The sequence below is a fragment of the Vombatus ursinus genome, unplaced genomic scaffold, assembly GCF_900497805.2.
Source record: "Vombatus ursinus unplaced genomic scaffold, bare-nosed wombat genome assembly UNPS02007612.1, whole genome shotgun sequence".
In the NCBI taxonomy this organism is placed as follows: domain Eukaryota; kingdom Metazoa; phylum Chordata; class Mammalia; order Diprotodontia; family Vombatidae; genus Vombatus; species Vombatus ursinus.
In genome coordinates, this window is record NW_020947390.1 from 4,907,820 (window position 1) to 4,926,681 (window position 18,862).

The window sequence follows — 18,862 nt, forward strand, 5'->3', positions numbered from 1 at the left end:
CATTATACCGCACTGCAAGGACAAACTAAACGCAAACATCATCCACAGACGTGATAAGGGGCCTAGGAAATCCGAGGAATCTCAAAAGAGAAACCGCTGAACTGAAAGCAGTAGGGATTAGAATGGAGGACAGAAGGGGGAAGAGGGAACAATTTCGAGGATCGATAGCTGCGGAGCTCTGCTGAGGAACTCAGAAGTAATCGATCGGCTTCATCTTTTGGCGGGCGCGCTCGTTCACGTGCGCGCTCCAGAGGCGCTTTCTGCGCAGCCGTGGTGATCAGTCGCCATAGCGACGGCTCTAGGCAACCGCAAAGCTCTCAGGCCCCCACCCCGGAGCCTGAGTTTCGGCCTGAGCTAGGATCCGTCCCCTACACTTCCCTCCGAACTTGCTCCTTCTTCCTTCCTTCTTTCCCTCCCTCCCCGCCGGGATCATGGCGACCGGAGCGGGGGACGTTCGGAAGCGTTTCATCTTCACCACCATCCAGAACTACTTTGGGATGTTGTCGGAGCCCTACGAGCTGCCTCACCTGCTCAACTGCGCCGAGGTCAACAACTTCCTGGACGACGGGAATCAGCTGCTGCTTCGGGCGCAGCGGCTGGAGACGGGCATCTCCTTGGCCAACACGGTACGCACGGGCTCGGCCCGGCCGCCCGCCGCCGCCGCCCTGCGCGCCTGGGATGCTGCGGAGCCCGCTGCGCCGAGGCCTGGGCGGCCTCGAGGTCCCGGAGCCGCGGGCAGCGGCTGCAGCCCCCCTCCTTCCCGGCTCCTGTGTGCGTCTGACTGGGACCAGCCGGACGCATGCGAGCATGTGCGGGGAAGGGGTTTGGCCTCCTGTCCTCCGGAGTAGAAGTTAAGGCAGCCCTGCCTCCTGGGGCGAACTGATGTGCGGTCCGGGACTGGACTCTTTTGCTCCCTGGGGACGGGCATGGGTCTCATTGGAAGGGACACACACAGATATGAGGCCACAGAGCTTTTTAGATGTTTGGGTTGAGACGCACCTTAATGAGAATATGTTTAGAATTTTGACGGGGCAGTTCCCAACAGCGCTTGAAAATTGTTCGAGGTGTAGGAAAGCCTGGATAAGTTACTGACTTTCTGCAGCACCAGTACCCCAGTAGTGCAGTTTATTCGAAAAGTTGTATCTGCTCACATTCACTATGGATTAAGAATTAGGATTTGCTTTGTTGTGGTTCTGTACACTCTTCGTGACCCCTTGGGCCATACTGGCTATGGGGTTTTCTTGACAAAGATACTGTAGTGGTTTGCCCTTTCCTTCTCCAGTGGATTAATGCAAACAGAAGTAAAGTTACTTGGGCACACAGCCAGTAGGTGACTGAGGTCGGATTTGAACGCAGGTCTTCCTGACTCCAGGCCTATTGCTATATTCACAGAACCAGAGGCATCCTCCTGGCTTAAGCCATCTCACTGCCCTAGGATTTCCTAGTAAAATATAAAAGGCATCACAGAGTTTGTTAGGCATGTGTTTGCAACCCACAAGATTCCATGTGCAAACTGTCTCCCCTCTACATTTCCAGTGGGAATACCTGTATAGAAACTACCTCCAATAATGGAGATTGGCAACTCCTCCGAAATTTACAAGGGTGTTTTTCTTTTTTTTGATGGTGGTTGTTGTTGTTATTGCTATTTTGGGATTTTTTGAGACAGAGTTCTCCTATCCTGGCAAGAGTGGAAAATGCAGGGGCCACTCATGGCCAGAGCAGCTCAAAGGCAGTAATTAAGCCTGTTTTTCATGTAGCCTGTGAGCCTCTCCTAAGGTAGCCTGGTGGCCCCTGGTGGTCCCCAAGGGCTTTGGTGCCAAACTTAGTGTGGACACCTACTGGATTGGCCCTACTACAATTCAGAACTTTTGCTATACACCAGCCTTTGCCTCTCCCAGTAGCAGGGATGACAGGATTGGGTTACAAATCTTGACTGTAGTTTACAGTTTTAACTGCTACCAAGAAGTTATCTGACCTTCCCATGATAACACTCAAAGACTAGACTTGCATGAAGGGCATGTGTCTCCAAGGCTGGCCTAAATTCACTAGGACAAGTTACCTCTTATTAATTTAATGCCATTTTTCAAAATAGTTTTTTTTTGAAGGTACTGCTTTTACTTATTATTTTTCCCCTCTCTTATAGTTCAATAATAACTAGCATTTATGTAACTCCTTAAAGTTTGCAAAGCCTTTTACAGATATCAGATTTGTATTTGATCTGATCTGATCAATCAGATTATTAGATTTTTATCCCCACACCAACCCTGGGAAGTATTATCCCTGTTTTACAGAAGAGGAAACTGAGGCAAAAAGGTTAAGGGATTTACTCAGGGTCAGGCATTTAGCTAGTAAATGCCTGAGGCAGGGTTTGAACTCAGTTCATCCTGACTCTAGGCTGTGGGCTCTATCCTATAAGTTGCTGTAAAATACTAATTTACATTTACATACGGCCTTAAGATTTACAAAGTACTTCATTACTCCCTCCAGAATCAAATATAAAATGTTTTGTGTGGCATTTAAAGCCCTTTACAACCTGGCCCCTTCCTACTATCCCAGTCTCCATATACTTTATTCTCTTCCACTGTGGTCCAGCTACACAGGTCTTCTTGCTGTAACTGGCACAGGACACTAATCTTCCCACTTGGATCTTTTTTTCACTGGCTGTACTCCATGCCTGGAATGCTCTGTCTTCTCAGCTCCACTTTCTGGCTTCTCTGGCTTCTTTCAAGACTTGGCTCAGAGGGAAGATAATAAGCATTTATATAGCACCTACTATGTGCAAGGCACTGTGCTAAGTGCTTTTCAAATATTATCTTATTTGATCCTCTCAAGGAGGTAGGTGCTATTATTATTCTCATTTTACAGAAGAGGAAACTGAGGGAAATTATCACATAGCTAGTAAGTATATGAGGCTGGATTTGAGCTCATATCTTCCTGACTCCAGGTCTGGTGCTCTATCACTGCACCACATAGTTGCTTTTAGGTGGGCAAGAAGCATCTTCTTGTCTTTCTTCATTGTTAGTGCTTTCCCACTGAGATTATCTTCCATTTATATTGCATATATCTTAAGAGTATGTACATAAGTCTCCCTCTTACAATGTATGAACTTAGAGGACAGGGGCCTTCTTTGTGTCCTAGGCACTTGACAAATAGTCATAATAATAAGGGCTTAAGAAATGCTTATTGATTGACTACAGCCCTATGACCTTATTATAACCATTTTTTAGAAGAGGAAAGAAACTCAGGTTAATAATAACATATCTATATAGCTCTTAAGGTAAGCAAAATATTTTACATATAGTATTTCATTTGTTTATTAGAGTGGTCTTATGAGACAGGTAGTATTTTTTATTCCCATGTTATAGATGAACAAATTGAGGTTCACACCCAGTAACTTGTAGAGCTAAGATTTGAATCCAAGTTCCTTTGGTTGGAAATTCAAGTACTCTTTCTACTACAAAATATCTGGAGAGGATTAGGTGAGGAATGATTTGAGTAACTGCCATATTTTGCTGTACCTGTGGTACTATTATTAATTTTTGGGATTTTCAGTTCCTTTTATTGAAGTATAGTTTATACAAATTTATGCAGAATTCAGTATTCAGAAAAGTGTCACTTAGATTGGAAAAAAAAAACCCTTTAAACAGAGTTTCACAATGAGATTCAGGGGGTAAAGCTGTGTATGACAGCATGTAAGGAAAACAAATGGAAAGACAGAAGTTATTTGGTTTTTTTTTTTGCTGAGGCAATCAGGGTTAATGACTTGCCCAGGGTCACACAGCTAGTAAGTGTCAAGTGTTTGAGGCCAGATTTGAACTCAGGTCCTCCTGACTCCAGAGCCAGTGCTCTATCCACTGCATTTAGAATTTTATTTATTTTTAAACTTTAGTTTGGGAGCTTAAGAACTTTTGGGAAGAAGGGAAAGAAGAACCTCTATTGCTTGCTATTTTTACATTTTACAGAAGAGTTAGAAATGCTTTTGGAACCCTCATAGTTGACTTTTTCTGCTGGCAGAATGGTTAACATAATTCAGCAGTGGCCAACCTCTCCAGTAGCAGGGGCATGGTGCAACTGGGAGCATATAGCATATGTGCTAATGCTTTCTTTTTCTTTAGTTTAGCTAGTGACTGAATCTTTAATTTAACTAATTTCCCGCCTTTCCGTAGGATAACGCCAGGTTAAATTTGATGACTTTCAAGGTCCCTTTCAAATCAAAGATGCTGTGATCCTGAAACTTACTACTTTGATGTTATAAAATAGACTTGGCTGCAAGCTTTGTCTGCAGTTTCAAAACAGAAGGCTAAAATGTACCCAGGAAATTATATGAGGAAAAAGTGTTCTTGGTTGTTTTTTCTTAAAATGGATGAAAGGAGTGCAATTCAACTACCATTTATTAAATGTTTATTTAGTGCAACACATCGTAATAGGTGCTACAGATAGAAATATAAAAACAAAATAGTTCCTGTCCTCATGGAGCTTAGAGTTGATTGGAAGGTCACAATGTGTCATTAATAATTACAGTACAAGGAAATTTGAGAAGGGAGAGATCACTAAGAACTATAGAAAGACTTCACAGAGAGGTTTTCCTTGAAGGAAAGCAAGGCTATTGGAACGTTGAGAAAAGAGAACAGTGGGCCCAGACACTAGCTTATGTGAATGTATGAATTGGAGAGATGAAGGGTTGAATTCTGAGAAGATCTAGTGATCCATTTTGCCTGCAATTTAGCATTTGTGAAGACTGGTTATATGAAGCTACATGGGAGCCAGATTGTGGAAGGCCTCAAACTGGCTGGGTAGGGAGCCACTGAAGGATCTTGGGAAAAGCAGAATTTGAGAGTTGGAAGGGACTCCATGAGCCCACATACAAAGGCATATCCACTGTCACATACCTCGTACGTGGTTGTCCAGCCTTGGCTGGAAGACTTCCAAGGAGTGGGAGTCTGCACCTCTTTTAAATAGCTTGAATTGTTAACACGTTTTTTTCTGATGTAAAGAGTCAGCCTTTTTGCCATGACTACTCGTTGCTCCTGATTTTGCCATTTTGGGCCAAACAGAACTAGTCTAAGCCCACCTCCTCGTGGCACACCTTCAGACTAACATGAATACAGTTATCATGCCCCTGAGTCCTTTTTATCCACGCTGATCATGCCAAATTCTATGAACTGATTTTCTTATGTCTTGGATTCGAGGCTGTTCGTCATCCTAGTTGCCCTCCTCTGGACAGTCTCCAACATATTAATGTCCTTCTAACTGTGGTGCCCAGAACTGAGTGTGTTATTACATGAGATCTGATAAGGACAGAGTATAGTGGGATACACCATTCCTGTTTTCTGTGTCCTTCCTAATGTAGCTCAAGATTGCATTAGCATTTTGACCTCCCCATCGCAGTGGTACTCACACTGTGCTTGTAGTCTACTGAAATCCCCAGATCCTTTTCTGAAGTGTTGCTGTCTATCCATGCCTCTTCCATGTTTCATTTGTGGAATTGATTTTTTTGTACCCTTGTGCAAAATTTTATATTTTTCCTTATTGAATTTCATCTTATGTTCAATCCAGTACTTTAGTCTGGCCAGATGATTTTGGATTCTGACTGTCATTCTGTGTTAGCTATCCCCTTCAGTTTTATGTCATCTCCCCATATGATGGACATACTATCTATGCTTTTATCTAGGTCATTGATAAATGTTAAACAGCATAGGGCTGAGACAGATCTGTGGAGTACTAAGCTGGGAACCTTTTGCCATGTTGATAGCTATTCTTTGAGTCTGGCCCTCCAACCATTTCAGAATCCATCTGATTGTATTATCGTACAATCTATATCCTTCCATCTTCTCCATAAGAATAATATGAAATACTTTATTGACAGGTTTGCTAACAGCTATATCCATTCCCCTCAACTACTAGTTTAGTTATCCTGTCATAAAAGGAAATGAGGTTGGTCTGGCATGAATTGGAATGAATGGTGAACCCGTATGGATTCTTTGTCCTCACTGTTTTCCTTTCTAGATATTTGCTAGACATCCCTTTTTATGATGCTTTGAAGAATTTTCCAGGAATGAAGCCAAGTGCACTTGAGCATAAGAGTGACATTATCGGACATGGGCCAGATAATTTTGATGGCCCTATGGAATTTGTATTGGAGAGGGGAGAGACTAGAAACAGGGGGAACAATTAGGAGAACACTAGTCTAGGTGATGTAGACCTGATTGTAGGGTGGTGGCTCTGTGTGTGGAGAGAATGGAATATATATATATATATGAAAGATGTGGTAGAGGTGGAACCAGAAAAAATTGGAAATTTCTTGAATTTGGGGCTTGAGAGAAAGAGCAGACTTTAAGATTACAGAGTCAAGTAACTGAGAGAAGGGTGGCCTCCAGTGAACTAGGGATATGTGGTGGAAGTTCAGACATGGTAGGATATGATGAGTTTGGTTTTAGAGATGTTGAATTTGAGATGTCTTTGGGATGGCAAGGAGGAGCCATTCTATGGGCTGTTGACAGTACATGTCTGAAATTCATGACAGAGTTGAGAGCTGGACAAATAGATTTGTGAATCATCTGTATAGAAATAAAACTTAAACCTTTGAGCAGTAAGAAAATATCTAAGACCTTATGTGGAAAGATAGGAGAGAGGATGGCTTGGGACAGAATCCTGGGGAGCATCAAGAAGCAGGAGAAGGGTGATTAGCCAACAAAAGAGACTGAAAAGAAAAGGGCATAATCATGGAAACCAGGGAAGAAATAGGGTCTGAGAGGAGGAGGTGATTAGCAGTGTCAAGACCTAAGCTCGATCAAGGGAAGTCAAGAAGGCTGAGAGCTGAGAAAAGACAATAGAATTCCATAATTAGAGAGTTAAACATATCATCTTTTAAAGTAAATATTATAGATTCAATTCTAAAACATACCTACGGCCAGTGGCTGGTATCAAATATTCATTCTGGAGACAGGACTCAGAAATATGAATATTTTTGTTATAAAAATGTGGTATCGCTTAGGAAAATGAGCATTTGTTTGTGTTTACTGTATGCCAAGTATTGTGCTGAGCACTGGGGATACTAAGAAAGGCAAAACCACCAATCTTGTCAGTGTGTGAAAAGTCATGGCTAAAACCAAGAAAAATAACAAGGAAAGTTACTGTGGTCATTATTACAAGTTGTCTGCTCCCCTCACAATTGTCACTTTGTTTTAAAGCTTTTAAAAGCATAGAATTTTGTTTTGGTGAAGAGGAAACCAAATTTATTGTGGGAACTGAACTATAAAAACTTTTCCTTTGGACTTGCATATTTTTCAGATACTGAAAAAAGTACTATTGTCCTACTTAAAACAGGCCTAATTTAAAGAAATCTAGTTTAATTCATGTGTCACCTTGATTAAAAAGGGTGATGCGTAAAATACGTTTTAGGACATTTTGGAGGTAGCATCTGTGGAAATAATAACTATATTTGGTAGAAAATATAAGCTACTTGTGGTAAGATCGCTTTTATGTTCAATTAACATTATTTCCAAGGGAAACTGAGGAGAGTTTAGGCAACTTTCTGGCTTTTCTCTGCCATCTCCCCCCCTCCCCCCTCCCCCCAGTACTTTCTCCAGTCATCACTCCTGTCATAGCCTTACTCTTCTCCCTTCTTCCTTAGTGAACCAGGTCAGTTGTATATTCTCCTCTACTCTGGAGACTTAGAAACTCACCATGCTGGGAGATTTCATCAGCTTTGGTGGTGGTGGTGTTTTTCAGTTGTTTTAGTAGTGTCCAACTCTTCTTGACTCCATTTGGGGTTTTCTTGGCAAAGATACTTTGCCATTTCCTTCTCAAGTTCATTTTACAGATGAGGAAACTGAGGCAAACAAGGTTAAGTGACTTGCCCAGGGTCACATACCTAGGAAGTGTCTGAGGCAGAATTTGAATTCAAGTCTGCTTGATTTCAGGCCCTGTATTCTATCCATTGTGCCACTTAGCTGCTCCAGGTGATTATGTGTTTGGCACATAGTAGGTGCTTAATGTTTATTGACTAACTGATTGACTGAAGTCCCTTGTTCCTTAGTCTTTTTTCCTTGTTCCCTTGTCCAGGATCATGTTTTGTGAAACCATGACCTTGAATCATTCCTACCATCCATCTTCTTTCACTCCTACTCATGAGTTGTTGAATTAAATTGGAGGAAGTCATGAAACAGGGCTGACTAGGATCATTGCAGATTCATATTACTTAATCTCAACTGAGCCCTCACTGCACAGAGTATTTTTAATTTATAAGCTATCTCACTCATCAGAGTGACTATTTCAATTTTTTTTTCTGTCTTCTACCTTCCCAGGGGCTTCTCCTCCCTTTCAGATGAAGACTTTGTGTCATACTTAATAGGAAATGTAAAGCCATTCATGACCTCTATCTTCTGCACTCCTCATCATAACCCCTTAATACCATATTCCACTATTTTCAGCTTTATACTTTAGTCCCTGCTGAGGAGGTATACTTTCTCTCCAAGGACAACCCCTCTATGTGCCAACATTTGTCATTTTCCTTTTCTGTCCTATTAGCCAATCTAATAGGTATGAGGTAGTACCTCAGAATTGTTTTAATTGTATTTCTCCAATCAGTAGTGAGTTAGGGTATTTTTTCACATGACTATAGATAGCTTTGATTACTTCAGCCAAAGACTGATCATATGTTTTGATAGTTCTCTATATGTTTGAGAAATGAGACCTTTATCAGAGAAACTTGCTTCAAATTTTTTTCACAGTTATTATTGCTAACTGTATTTCCCTCCATTCTGTTCCTTGCCCCCATTTATTCTATTTTCTTTCTCCTTTCACTCTGTCCCTCCTCAAAAGTGTTTTGCTTCTGACCACCACTGTCTCCAATCTGCCTTCCCTTCTATCATACCCTGCCCCTTCTCTTATCCCCTTCTCCTCCTACTTTCCTGTAGGGTAAGTAAGATAGATTTCTATACTCAATTAAGTGTATATGTTATTACTTCTTTGAGCCAATTCTGATGAGAGTAAGGTTCACTCACTTTCCCTCACCTCTCCCCTCTTCCCCTCCACTGTAAAAGCTTTTTCTTGCCTCTTTTATGTCAGATAATTTCCTCCATTCTACCTTTCCTTTTTTTTTTTTTTTTTTTTTCGCTTTTTGGTGAGACAGTTGGGGTTAAGTGATTTACCCAGGGTCACACAACTACTAAGTATTAAGTAAGTGTCTGAGGCCGGATTTGTACTCAGGTCCTCCTGACTCCAGAGCCAGTGCTCTGTCCACTGTGCTTACCTAGCTGCCCTCAAAGTGATTTTCTTAAAAGTGAAGATCTCCCCTGTCCTTCTATAAATTCACTGGCTCCTTGTTACCTCTTGGCACATTTTTCTGTTTGACAGTTGAAGTTCTGCACAATCTGGCTTCTTCCTACCTGTCTGGTCTCCTTACATATGACTTCCCTCTACACCCTCATCCATACTGACCTTGTTGATGTTTCTCATTCACATCACTGATCTCCCATACTTCTTTGTATTTACTGTCCCTCCCTCCATGCGTTTCTTTCTTCGTTTTTACCTTTTGGAATCCCTGGCTTTATTCAAGACTCAAATCAAGGACCATTCTTCTTCAGGGGCCCTTTCTTGGACTTCTGGGCTACTAGTACCTTCTTATCCAAGATTTATCTGGTATATATCTTGAATGGATCTTGCATATACTTATATGTCTATATCCCTCCCTGCCCCGCCCCCCCAAATAGCATGTAAGCTCCTTGAGGGCAAGGACTATTTCATCTTTATCTCTGTATCCCCAGCACCACTGGTTAGCACATAATAGGTGTGTAATAAATGATTGATTGCGTTACCACACCTGGACTCTACTACTTAAGTATCTGATGTGACACTTTAGAAGGTGAAGTTGGCAGGAGAGACTGGATATGACTAAATATATCCAGAAGAAATCTGTTCGAGATGAAAATTTAAAAGCACTAAGGAATAAGTTTCAAGGGAAAGATTCCAAAAGAATAGAAAAGGTCACGGACTTTAAAAAAGCAACTCAGAGGACATTAGGTCTTGTGATCTGTGCCTGATTTTTTTGTATCTATGAAATGTTTGAGAATAGTGTATATATAAATTGAAGATATCCGTGATGAAAATCTGAGATGGGGACAGGCTTTTAGCAGGTGATTTTCTAGACTACATTTTCAGAGTTACACAGTTGACTAAAAGGAGTAGAAAACATGCATAGCATTTTTTCTGGTTTCATAATCTCTAACATATACTGAGATGGAGAGGTAGCATGGCGTAGAGATGCTAGCTATGTGACCAGGACAAAGAGTGCCTCTGGATGGACAGGCCCCCTCTTGCCTAGCTGTAGGAATCTGTAATGCCTGGGAACTTTTTAATACTGTCAAGGAAAATTAGAGAGGGTTTGCTTATTGGCTTTAGTAGAGAGAATTTCTACATCAAGAATTCCAAAAATAGATGAAATTAAAGGTTACATATAGTTATATAAAAATGAAGGGTTAAATTTCACAAACACATAGGTTTGTTAGGACCAGAAATAGATTGACTCTTGAATTTTATTTATTTAAACATAATTCTTACTTTTCTTTAAGGGATATAATAATTAAATAAAGCTTGGAAAATGTTTTTTTTAAAATGCAATAGCTATGAAAATATTTAAACTCTCATCTTTGATCCCTTTAGATTGATGTTGGAGACACAAAAGACAAGGTGTTGGTATTTTTTAAACTTCGGCCTGAAGTTATTACAGAAGATAATATACACAATAACATTCTTGTGTCATCTATGTTAGATTCACCTATCAATTCCCTTTATCAAGCAGTACGACAAGTATTTGCACCAATGTTGCTAAAGGTGAGTAAGATGCTTTAATGGTTATATGATTACCATTTTTCTCTGTGTGTGACATGTTGGAGAGAGTGGTGAAAAGAAAGCTGGGAAACCTGGGTTCAAGTACTGACACATGGAGTGTCTGTGACCCAGAGCAAAGTGCTTTCTGAGTCCTCCAGGCAACTCTGAGACTATAGCCTGAATTCCCTAGAACAGTATAATAACAGGTTCATGCCCTCTCCTTTATACAGGCTCCATGATTAGCTGGGTAATTTGAGAACTACACTTTTGGAAGAATATATATATTTAAGCATTTTGATCATTGTTAATAGCAATTATTTCAGTTTTTATTTGAATTTTCACCTCTAATCATAGTTAATTTTTAAGGTAAACTTTACATTCCCAAATAGAGAAATGGGGGAAAGGTCAAATGAAAATTTCCCTTTTTATAGTAGGTATTATCTAAAAGGCTGAATCATGGATGAGAATCTCCTTTTAGTAGAAGTGTTCTAGGGGTGTGTTTGTGTATGTGTATGTGTATGTGTATCTGTATCTGTATAAGTATATGTATATTCATGTGTTTGTATATTCACACATACCCACACATATATAGATATCCAAATGGAAACTAAAGGTCCTGACACGGACACATACTATATACATGTGCGCACACACACATGCATGTGTGCATGTACACACATGTGGGCATACATGTAAATATATACGTCTATACATATCTAAGACCCACATTTGTAGAATAGTTTAAAGTTTTCAAAGCACTTTCCTCATAATTCTCTTTTGAGGTAGGTAGTTATAATCTTATTATCATTCCCTTTTTGCAGATGAGAAAAGTAGGACGCTGTGAGTTTAAGAGAATTTTTTCATAGTTACATAGTAAATGTCTGAGGAAAATTTAAAACTTGGAGTTGATTGATCATGTGTGGTATAGTGGATAGGGTATGAGCCACAGGACATCTTGAGTTCAGATTCTACTTTAGACACTTGCTAATTGTGTAACTCTGGGCAAATCAGTTGGACCCTCTGCACCTCCATTTTCTCATCTATAAAATGAGGGGTTTAGGCTTGATGGCCTCTGAGGCCCCTTCCAGCATTAAATATGTGATACTTTGTTCAAATCAATTTAATAAGCTTTTAAAATTATTTTTGAAATTTTATTCTTGCCTTTGGTTATTATGTTCTAGTCATTTGCTCTTAACCCTACTTCTCCCCTGACCCTTTCTTTATAACAGAAACATTTAAGCAATGCCCGGTGATGCAGGAACTGTGTTTGCTTTCATAGTCTTCTTGCCACCTCCCTACTGAGAAAGGGCAGGTGTCAGCAAGTACTTGTTAAGCACCTGCTGGAATGGACTCGAGATGCAGACATATATTTTTGGATTTGGAAAGTGTGGAAATTTATTTTGCTTGATTATATATAGTTGTTATGCAGATCTTGTCTGTCTTTCTTTTTTTCCATTGGGGGAAAGAATTTTAGAGAGAGAGAGAGAGAGAGAGAGAGAGAATTAAATGCTTAATCAAAAAATAAAAAATTAAAATAACAGCAATATGCAACTAGGAAAAACTAAATATAATTTTTTTTGTTTTAAGAGAGTATGATATTTTAACCAGCATATCTAATAATTCCTATTATTTATTTTTATTTAGGATCAAGAATGGAGCAAAAATTTTGATCCCAAACTCCAGAATCTTTTGAGTGAGTTAGAAGCTGGGTTAGGTATTGTGCTACGAAGATCAGATACTAATTTATCAAAAATGAAATTTAAGGAAGATGACATACGAGGTATATATTGAAACTTAATTTAGGTGGATCTCAATGATCCACTCACTAATCTATTCTTATCCTTCTCTATAAAATTCTTTTTAGACTGATGAAACCTCACTGATTTCAAGCTCCTTATTGTTAAATTTAACTGTATTTGAAGTGTCTCTGTGTGGGTTTGGAAAAGAATGTGAATTTAATCTTCAATATCTGTGTATGTAATTCATAAAAATTGAAATGTCATGTAAATTTTATAGTGCTGTCTTTTTCTTAAAATGCATTTTAATGTACCTTTTTCTTAAAATGCATTTTAGTTAACTATTTCACCTCCAGTTATATTAAAGATAATTATTGTTCATATGAACTACTAATGTTCCAATTTAAGGTATCTAATTTTTGGTCTATTACTCTTTTCTGAAAGAAGAAATGCCTTAGATTTTAGATGCTTAATTTAAAAATCATTATTGAAATTAATGGGTGCCATTCTCCCCCTTGATTAAGTTACTTCTTGGTAATAAAGTAAATGTTTTTGAAACCTGATAGGTCTGAAAGAATGAATATGCCTAATTTACTTAGCAAAGAATGATTAGGTTCTGGAGAATTTAAACTTAAGTTTATTTATAGCTATTTTAAGTAAATTTACACTGTTAATTTGAAATTCATTTGAATGTTAATTTAAAAAAAATTCCAGTTGGAAAAAGGAGTTGGAATTAAATGGGAATGAGGTTTTAGAAGGATAGGTTTAGGATATGTTTATTTATGTTGGAACGTATTTATATTGGAAACACAAGTTTGGCCACTTAAGAATTTATCAGAATAAAAACATCTTGAGGCCATAGTGGATGTGTGAGCTTGATATGTGAGGTATGTAGCATTGTTGTTAAAAAACTGTATATAATACTTCACTGTAAATCAAATCTCTGTCTGTCTGTCTGTCTGTCTGACTTTGGAGATTATTGGGGTATTTAGGTACACATATTAGGATAATACAGCTAATATGTGTCTGAGACTGAATTTGAGCTCACGTCCTCCTGATTCCAGTCCATTTAGCTGTCCCTTTCACTGTAAATCTAAATACGGCTTTCTGGTTAGACTCTAGTAACATTTTCTCCATGTTGTTAGTGAAGATTGTGAAAATTTCTTTTAAATATATTTTAAACGTTAGAGTAGTTCTGCGTGCCTAAAGAATTGTTTAGTTCCAAATTTAACCAAAGTCATGCAATTAACTAATTGTTTTCTGGTGATCTTTTTTCTCTTGATAACTTTTTTATTCTTCTTTTTTTCTTTTCTTATTTATTTATTAGGTATTCTTACACCAAGTGATGAGTTCCAGTTCTGGATAGAGCAAGCACATCGTGGAAGTAAACAGATGAACAGAGAAAGGGCCACTTACTTTAAAGAACTTTTTGAGGCAGTTGCAAGAGTATGTTTACTTGATATGTTGTTTTTCAGGTTCCATGCAGACACTTCAGGGCATAATTTATGTAGGAGAAACAGATGAAAAGTTATAAGCTGGACAGTGCATGACAATGTGCAAATTTATTAGGAGAATAAATTTACTTAACACATTTATTAGAAATAAATTAGAATGTAGTAGAAAAATATCTGCATTAGTTTTAAAAATCATTCCAAGACTGCTTCAAGCAAAATCCTCAAGTACAGTTAGATTTACCAAGTACATACTTTATGAGTATACCTTTGAAACTAATTGGATTATGTGCTGGAAAAATTGTTTTAATCAAACTTTTAAAGTTGAAGTTTAAATCCTAGCAACTATTATACTTTTGAAAATTAATATTTTTTCAATTAATAAGCAATTTTTTTCCCTCTCCCTCCCAGCCCTCCCCACTGGAAAAAACAAAAGCAAAAACAAAAACAAAATGTTTGTAACAAATATTCATAGTCAAGCAAAAAAATAAATTCCACAGTGCCCAAAATTATATCTCTTATCCTGTATATTTAATCCTTCACCTCTCTGTCAGGGGATGTGTGGCATTCTTTATCACTGGTCCTCTGAAAATATGGTTGGTTATTGCTTTGATCTGAGTTCTTAGAAGTCTTTTAAAGTTGTTTGTTTTTACGGTGTTGTTGTTATATAAATTAATCTCCTGGTTGTGCTCAATTCATATAAAATTTCCCAGAAATGTGATTAAATAATATAGTGCTGTAAGGAAGGCTAAAGTGGATACCTGTACTTTAAAATAAAATTACATTAGAGAATATTAGAGCATTAGATTTGGAGTCAGGGACCTAAGATTGAATGCTGCCTCTGTCACTTACTGCCTGTGTAACCTTGGGTAACCTCTCTAGACCTCAGTTTTCTCATCTACAAAATGAAGAGGTTGGATTGTTCAAGGATCAGCAGACTAGTAACTAGCCTATGGGGCAAATCCAGCCTGCCACCTGTTTTTATATAGCTCATGAGCTAAGAATGGTTTTTACTTAGTTTGTGTAAGTAAAACTTATTTTTTAGCAAAAGGAAGTTTTATTAATTATATATACACACACACACACACGTATATATGTATATATACACACATACATACATACATACATACATACATACATACATATATATATATATATATATATATATAGTTTTACTTTTAGTAAAAACTATTCTTGTGAGCCATAAAAGGGCTGGATTTTGCCTGTGGGCCACAGCTTACCTCCTTGTTCTAGTCTAGATGGTCTTTAAAGTTTTTTTCAGGTCGCGAGTTAAGAACTTATGAACCTATAAACATTTACTAAACAACTTTTATATTCTGGAGGGAATACAATTATCTGTGTGAATTAGATGAAGTCAAATCAAGCAATCAGCAAGAATTTGTTATGTACCTGTTTTGTGATAGGTACCATACTAAGTGCTAGGAATACAAAAACAAAATTTAAACATTCTATGTTCTCAAGAAGCTTACATTATAATGAGAAAGACAATATGTAGAATATATAAAAAAGTTAATGAAAGCAAATTTGGGGAGGGAAGGTATTAGTAGCTCGTGGATGTTAAGACAGATTTTATGTGTAAGGTGGTACTTGAACTGAGTTGTGAAGGAAACTAGGAATTTCATTATAATTATATGTGTATATATACATAAATACATATATATTAGTGTGTGTATAAAATTACAAATTTGTATAATATATGTACATACACACATATAGAGAGATAGAGACAGAGAGATGGGGAGGAGGAGGAGAGAGAGAGAGACAGATGGACAGACAGACAGACGGACAGACAGACAGAAGGCAAATAGGTAGGTGGTAGAAATCTGCACCTGGAGTTGGGATTCCTGTATTCAAATATGGCCTTAGACACAATACTTGTGTTACCCTGGACAAATCATTTAACCTCTGTCTGCTTCAGAAATGGGGATAATGATAGCATCTACGTATGATTATTATCAGGATAAAATGAGATAATATTTATAAAGTACTTTACAAACCTTAAAGCACAATAAAAATGCCAGTGATCATTATATAGCTACTATAATTCCTGGTGACATAAAAATATTTTCTCCCATGGGAAAATAACAATCATAGCATAAACATATAATATACATTTTATGTGATGGTAATTAGCAACATTTTCAGAATTGAGTTCTTGTTTTGACATTGCTTAATATAAATTTTTCTAAGGGACCAAGAATAATGATTAACATTTACATACATCTTTATGGTTCACAGAGTGAGGGAGATGGGACAAGTAGTATGATTGCTCTTTTATAGACAAAGAAATTAGGACTTGGAGGATTAAAGATATTTGCCCACAATCTTTTGGCTAAGGAGTGTCCATTAAGAGTCAATCCTAGGTTTTCTTATTCTATTGCCATACTAAACCCAAATAATTGTTTATTTCAAAGTTGTAAAATGTTGAAAGTAACTCAAATTACATTTCTCATATCAGGTTACTTTGCATAAGCAAAAAATAAATGTCTTAAAAGCTCTTTGTATCTATAGCACATTGTCAAGAAGCACAAGAAGGAATATCCACAGGACCCGTGGTGTATGCTAGTTCTCATCTTACAAGTATTTCCAAAGCAAGAGAACTAATCTTTTGTGTCTTGACATTTAATAAACAAACCTTGTCCTGGCATATGTATTATGTTGTCCAAAATGGTGAAATAAGATTTTTGCATTGTTTATGGTGTGGTTAAGTAGAATCAAGTCATCAGGCAGTGCTAAACTGTCGAGGATATGGAGAAGAAGGCAGGCAATAGGCATAGATGTGGCTGACCAGGCTTCAGGCAGGCAGGGAGTTGTTAATAAGATCACAGATAAAAAAGTGAGAGAGAAAGGTCTGTAGTTCAGGCAAGGTAGGTTAAAGCTGGGGCAGGGAGGTGGCATAGTGAATAGAGCACTGGGCCTGAAGTCAGGAAGCCTCATCTTCTTGAATTCAGATCTGCCCTCAGACACTTTCTAGTGTAATGTGACCCTGGGCAAGTCACTTAACTCTGCTTGCCTCAGTTTCCTCATCTGTCAACTGAGCCAGAGAAGGAAATGTCAAACCACTCAGTATCTTTGCCAAGAAAACCCCAAATGGGGTTGTGCAGAGTCAGACACAACTGAAATGACTGAACAACAAGAACGACACAAAAGGTTAAAGACACTGAGTAGATTAAACCTACAGGGAGAACTCAGGATACAGCGGATTCTCAGGAAGCCTGGCATCCTTTTCCCAGTAGCCCAGTCCACGGGAGTCAGAAAATGGCACAATTCTTGGTGAACCTGAGAAATGTGTTGCTCTGACACCAAACTTGGCAAATGAATCCATTTTTACTATAGGTAGTAAAATATCTACATGGCTGTATTTTTCTTGAAATGGGGCCTGCTTAATTTTAAAGGGCTCAGTCTCTTAACTGTTTGAATGTGTATTCTAGAGTATCTGCCACTATTAGAGTCAGTGGGAATAGTGAAACATAGAGTGAGGTTGGAAGTCTTTCTTGAAAGATCAAAACTCTCTTTTTTGGGCCATCAGGTTCTTTTTCTTCTGATGGTAGATGAACTCTGACTTGAGCAATGGAAATTTTCTCTTATGTATGATAATGAAATTTTAATAATAATAACAATAACTGGCATTTAATGCCTTCTGTGTGTCAGGCACTGTGCTAAGCACTTTACAAATGCTGTGTCATTTGATCCTCATAACAATCCTGGGAGATAGATGCTATTATTACCATCCCCATTTTACAGATGAGGAAACTGAGGCAAACAGGTTAAGTGATTTGCCCAGGGTCACACAGCTAGCAAGTGTCTGAGGATAGACTTGAACTTAGATCTTCCTGAGTACAGTCTCAATGCTTTATCCACTGAGCTACCTACTTATTTTATTTTCAAAAAACAGAAATTGTTATTCATTTGGTAGATTTACATTGAGTTTTTGAAATATTTTCTTTAACTTTTTCCTTAAAAACAGTGCATATTTGAGCAATAGTAGTATTGATTCTACCTTTATATTACATTAAAGGTATGGTCTGCTTGAGTAGTGTAGTCCTAGCTCATGTAATTAAAAGAAATGAAGTCAGGCTTGAATAGGCAGAGGGCCTAAAATATTGACTTTCCCTTTCAGTTCTTCCTTACATCATTTTGATCACATTCTATATGTAATTATGATTATTTTTTAAAAATTCTTTTTTTTAGGAATTTTATAATTTGGACAGTCTTTCCTTATTGGAAGTCGTAGACTTAGTGGAAAGCACCCGAGATGCTGTTGATGATGTATGGAGACAAACAGAGCATGAACATTACCCTGAAGCTCGTATGCTACATCTCTTAGATATAATAGGTACTGTTGAAGAAGACTTAATTAAGTAGTTGCTAGAAACCTATTTTAATCTAAGTTTTTACTCTAAATTATTTTGATTAAAATGAATCTTACTTGAATTGTTTAAAATTTTAGGCATTTATATATTATGTTAATTTTAGTTTCTACATAAATTGTTTTAGTGATAATTAAATTTAGGTAGATTTTAATATCTGATATCAAAATGTCCTATTTAAAATTTTTATGGTATAGAGTAATGTTTAAGAAAACTATAGGGGGGGAAAAAGAACAAATTAAAAAGTATATAGTAGAGAACAAAAGAAAACCTACAATAAAGCAAAGAAAAAAATGGACAGCCCTCAATACAACGTATAGTATTTAATATATAGACTTTCTTGAAATGGAAATTTATTGCTATGTATTTTGAATCCTTATGTTCTGCTGTGCACAAGACTTTTTTTTTCTTATTTTATATTTGAGTTTTAGTATGTTTATAATGTTTACATTTC

The 18,862-nt window shown here is 37.7% G+C and overlaps 1 protein-coding gene across 3 annotated transcripts in view; it reads left to right on the forward strand.

The window, feature by feature from the left end:
- The first annotated feature begins 360 nt into the window (after nucleotides 1-360).
- Nucleotides 361-18,862, forward strand: part of DYNC2H1 (dynein cytoplasmic 2 heavy chain 1) — a 363,910-nt gene continuing 345,408 nt past the window's right edge. For all 3 annotated transcript variants that reach the window (XM_027849539.1, XM_027849541.1, XM_027849540.1), the window contains exons 1-5: nucleotides 361-626; nucleotides 10,663-10,833; nucleotides 12,475-12,610; nucleotides 13,894-14,012; nucleotides 18,230-18,374. In XM_027849539.1, coding sequence (XP_027705340.1) covers nucleotides 432-626; nucleotides 10,663-10,833; nucleotides 12,475-12,610; nucleotides 13,894-14,012; nucleotides 18,230-18,374 — 766 coding nt within the window. In that variant the 5' untranslated portion in view covers nucleotides 361-431. The remainder of the gene's footprint in view (nucleotides 627-10,662; nucleotides 10,834-12,474; nucleotides 12,611-13,893; nucleotides 14,013-18,229; nucleotides 18,375-18,862) is intronic.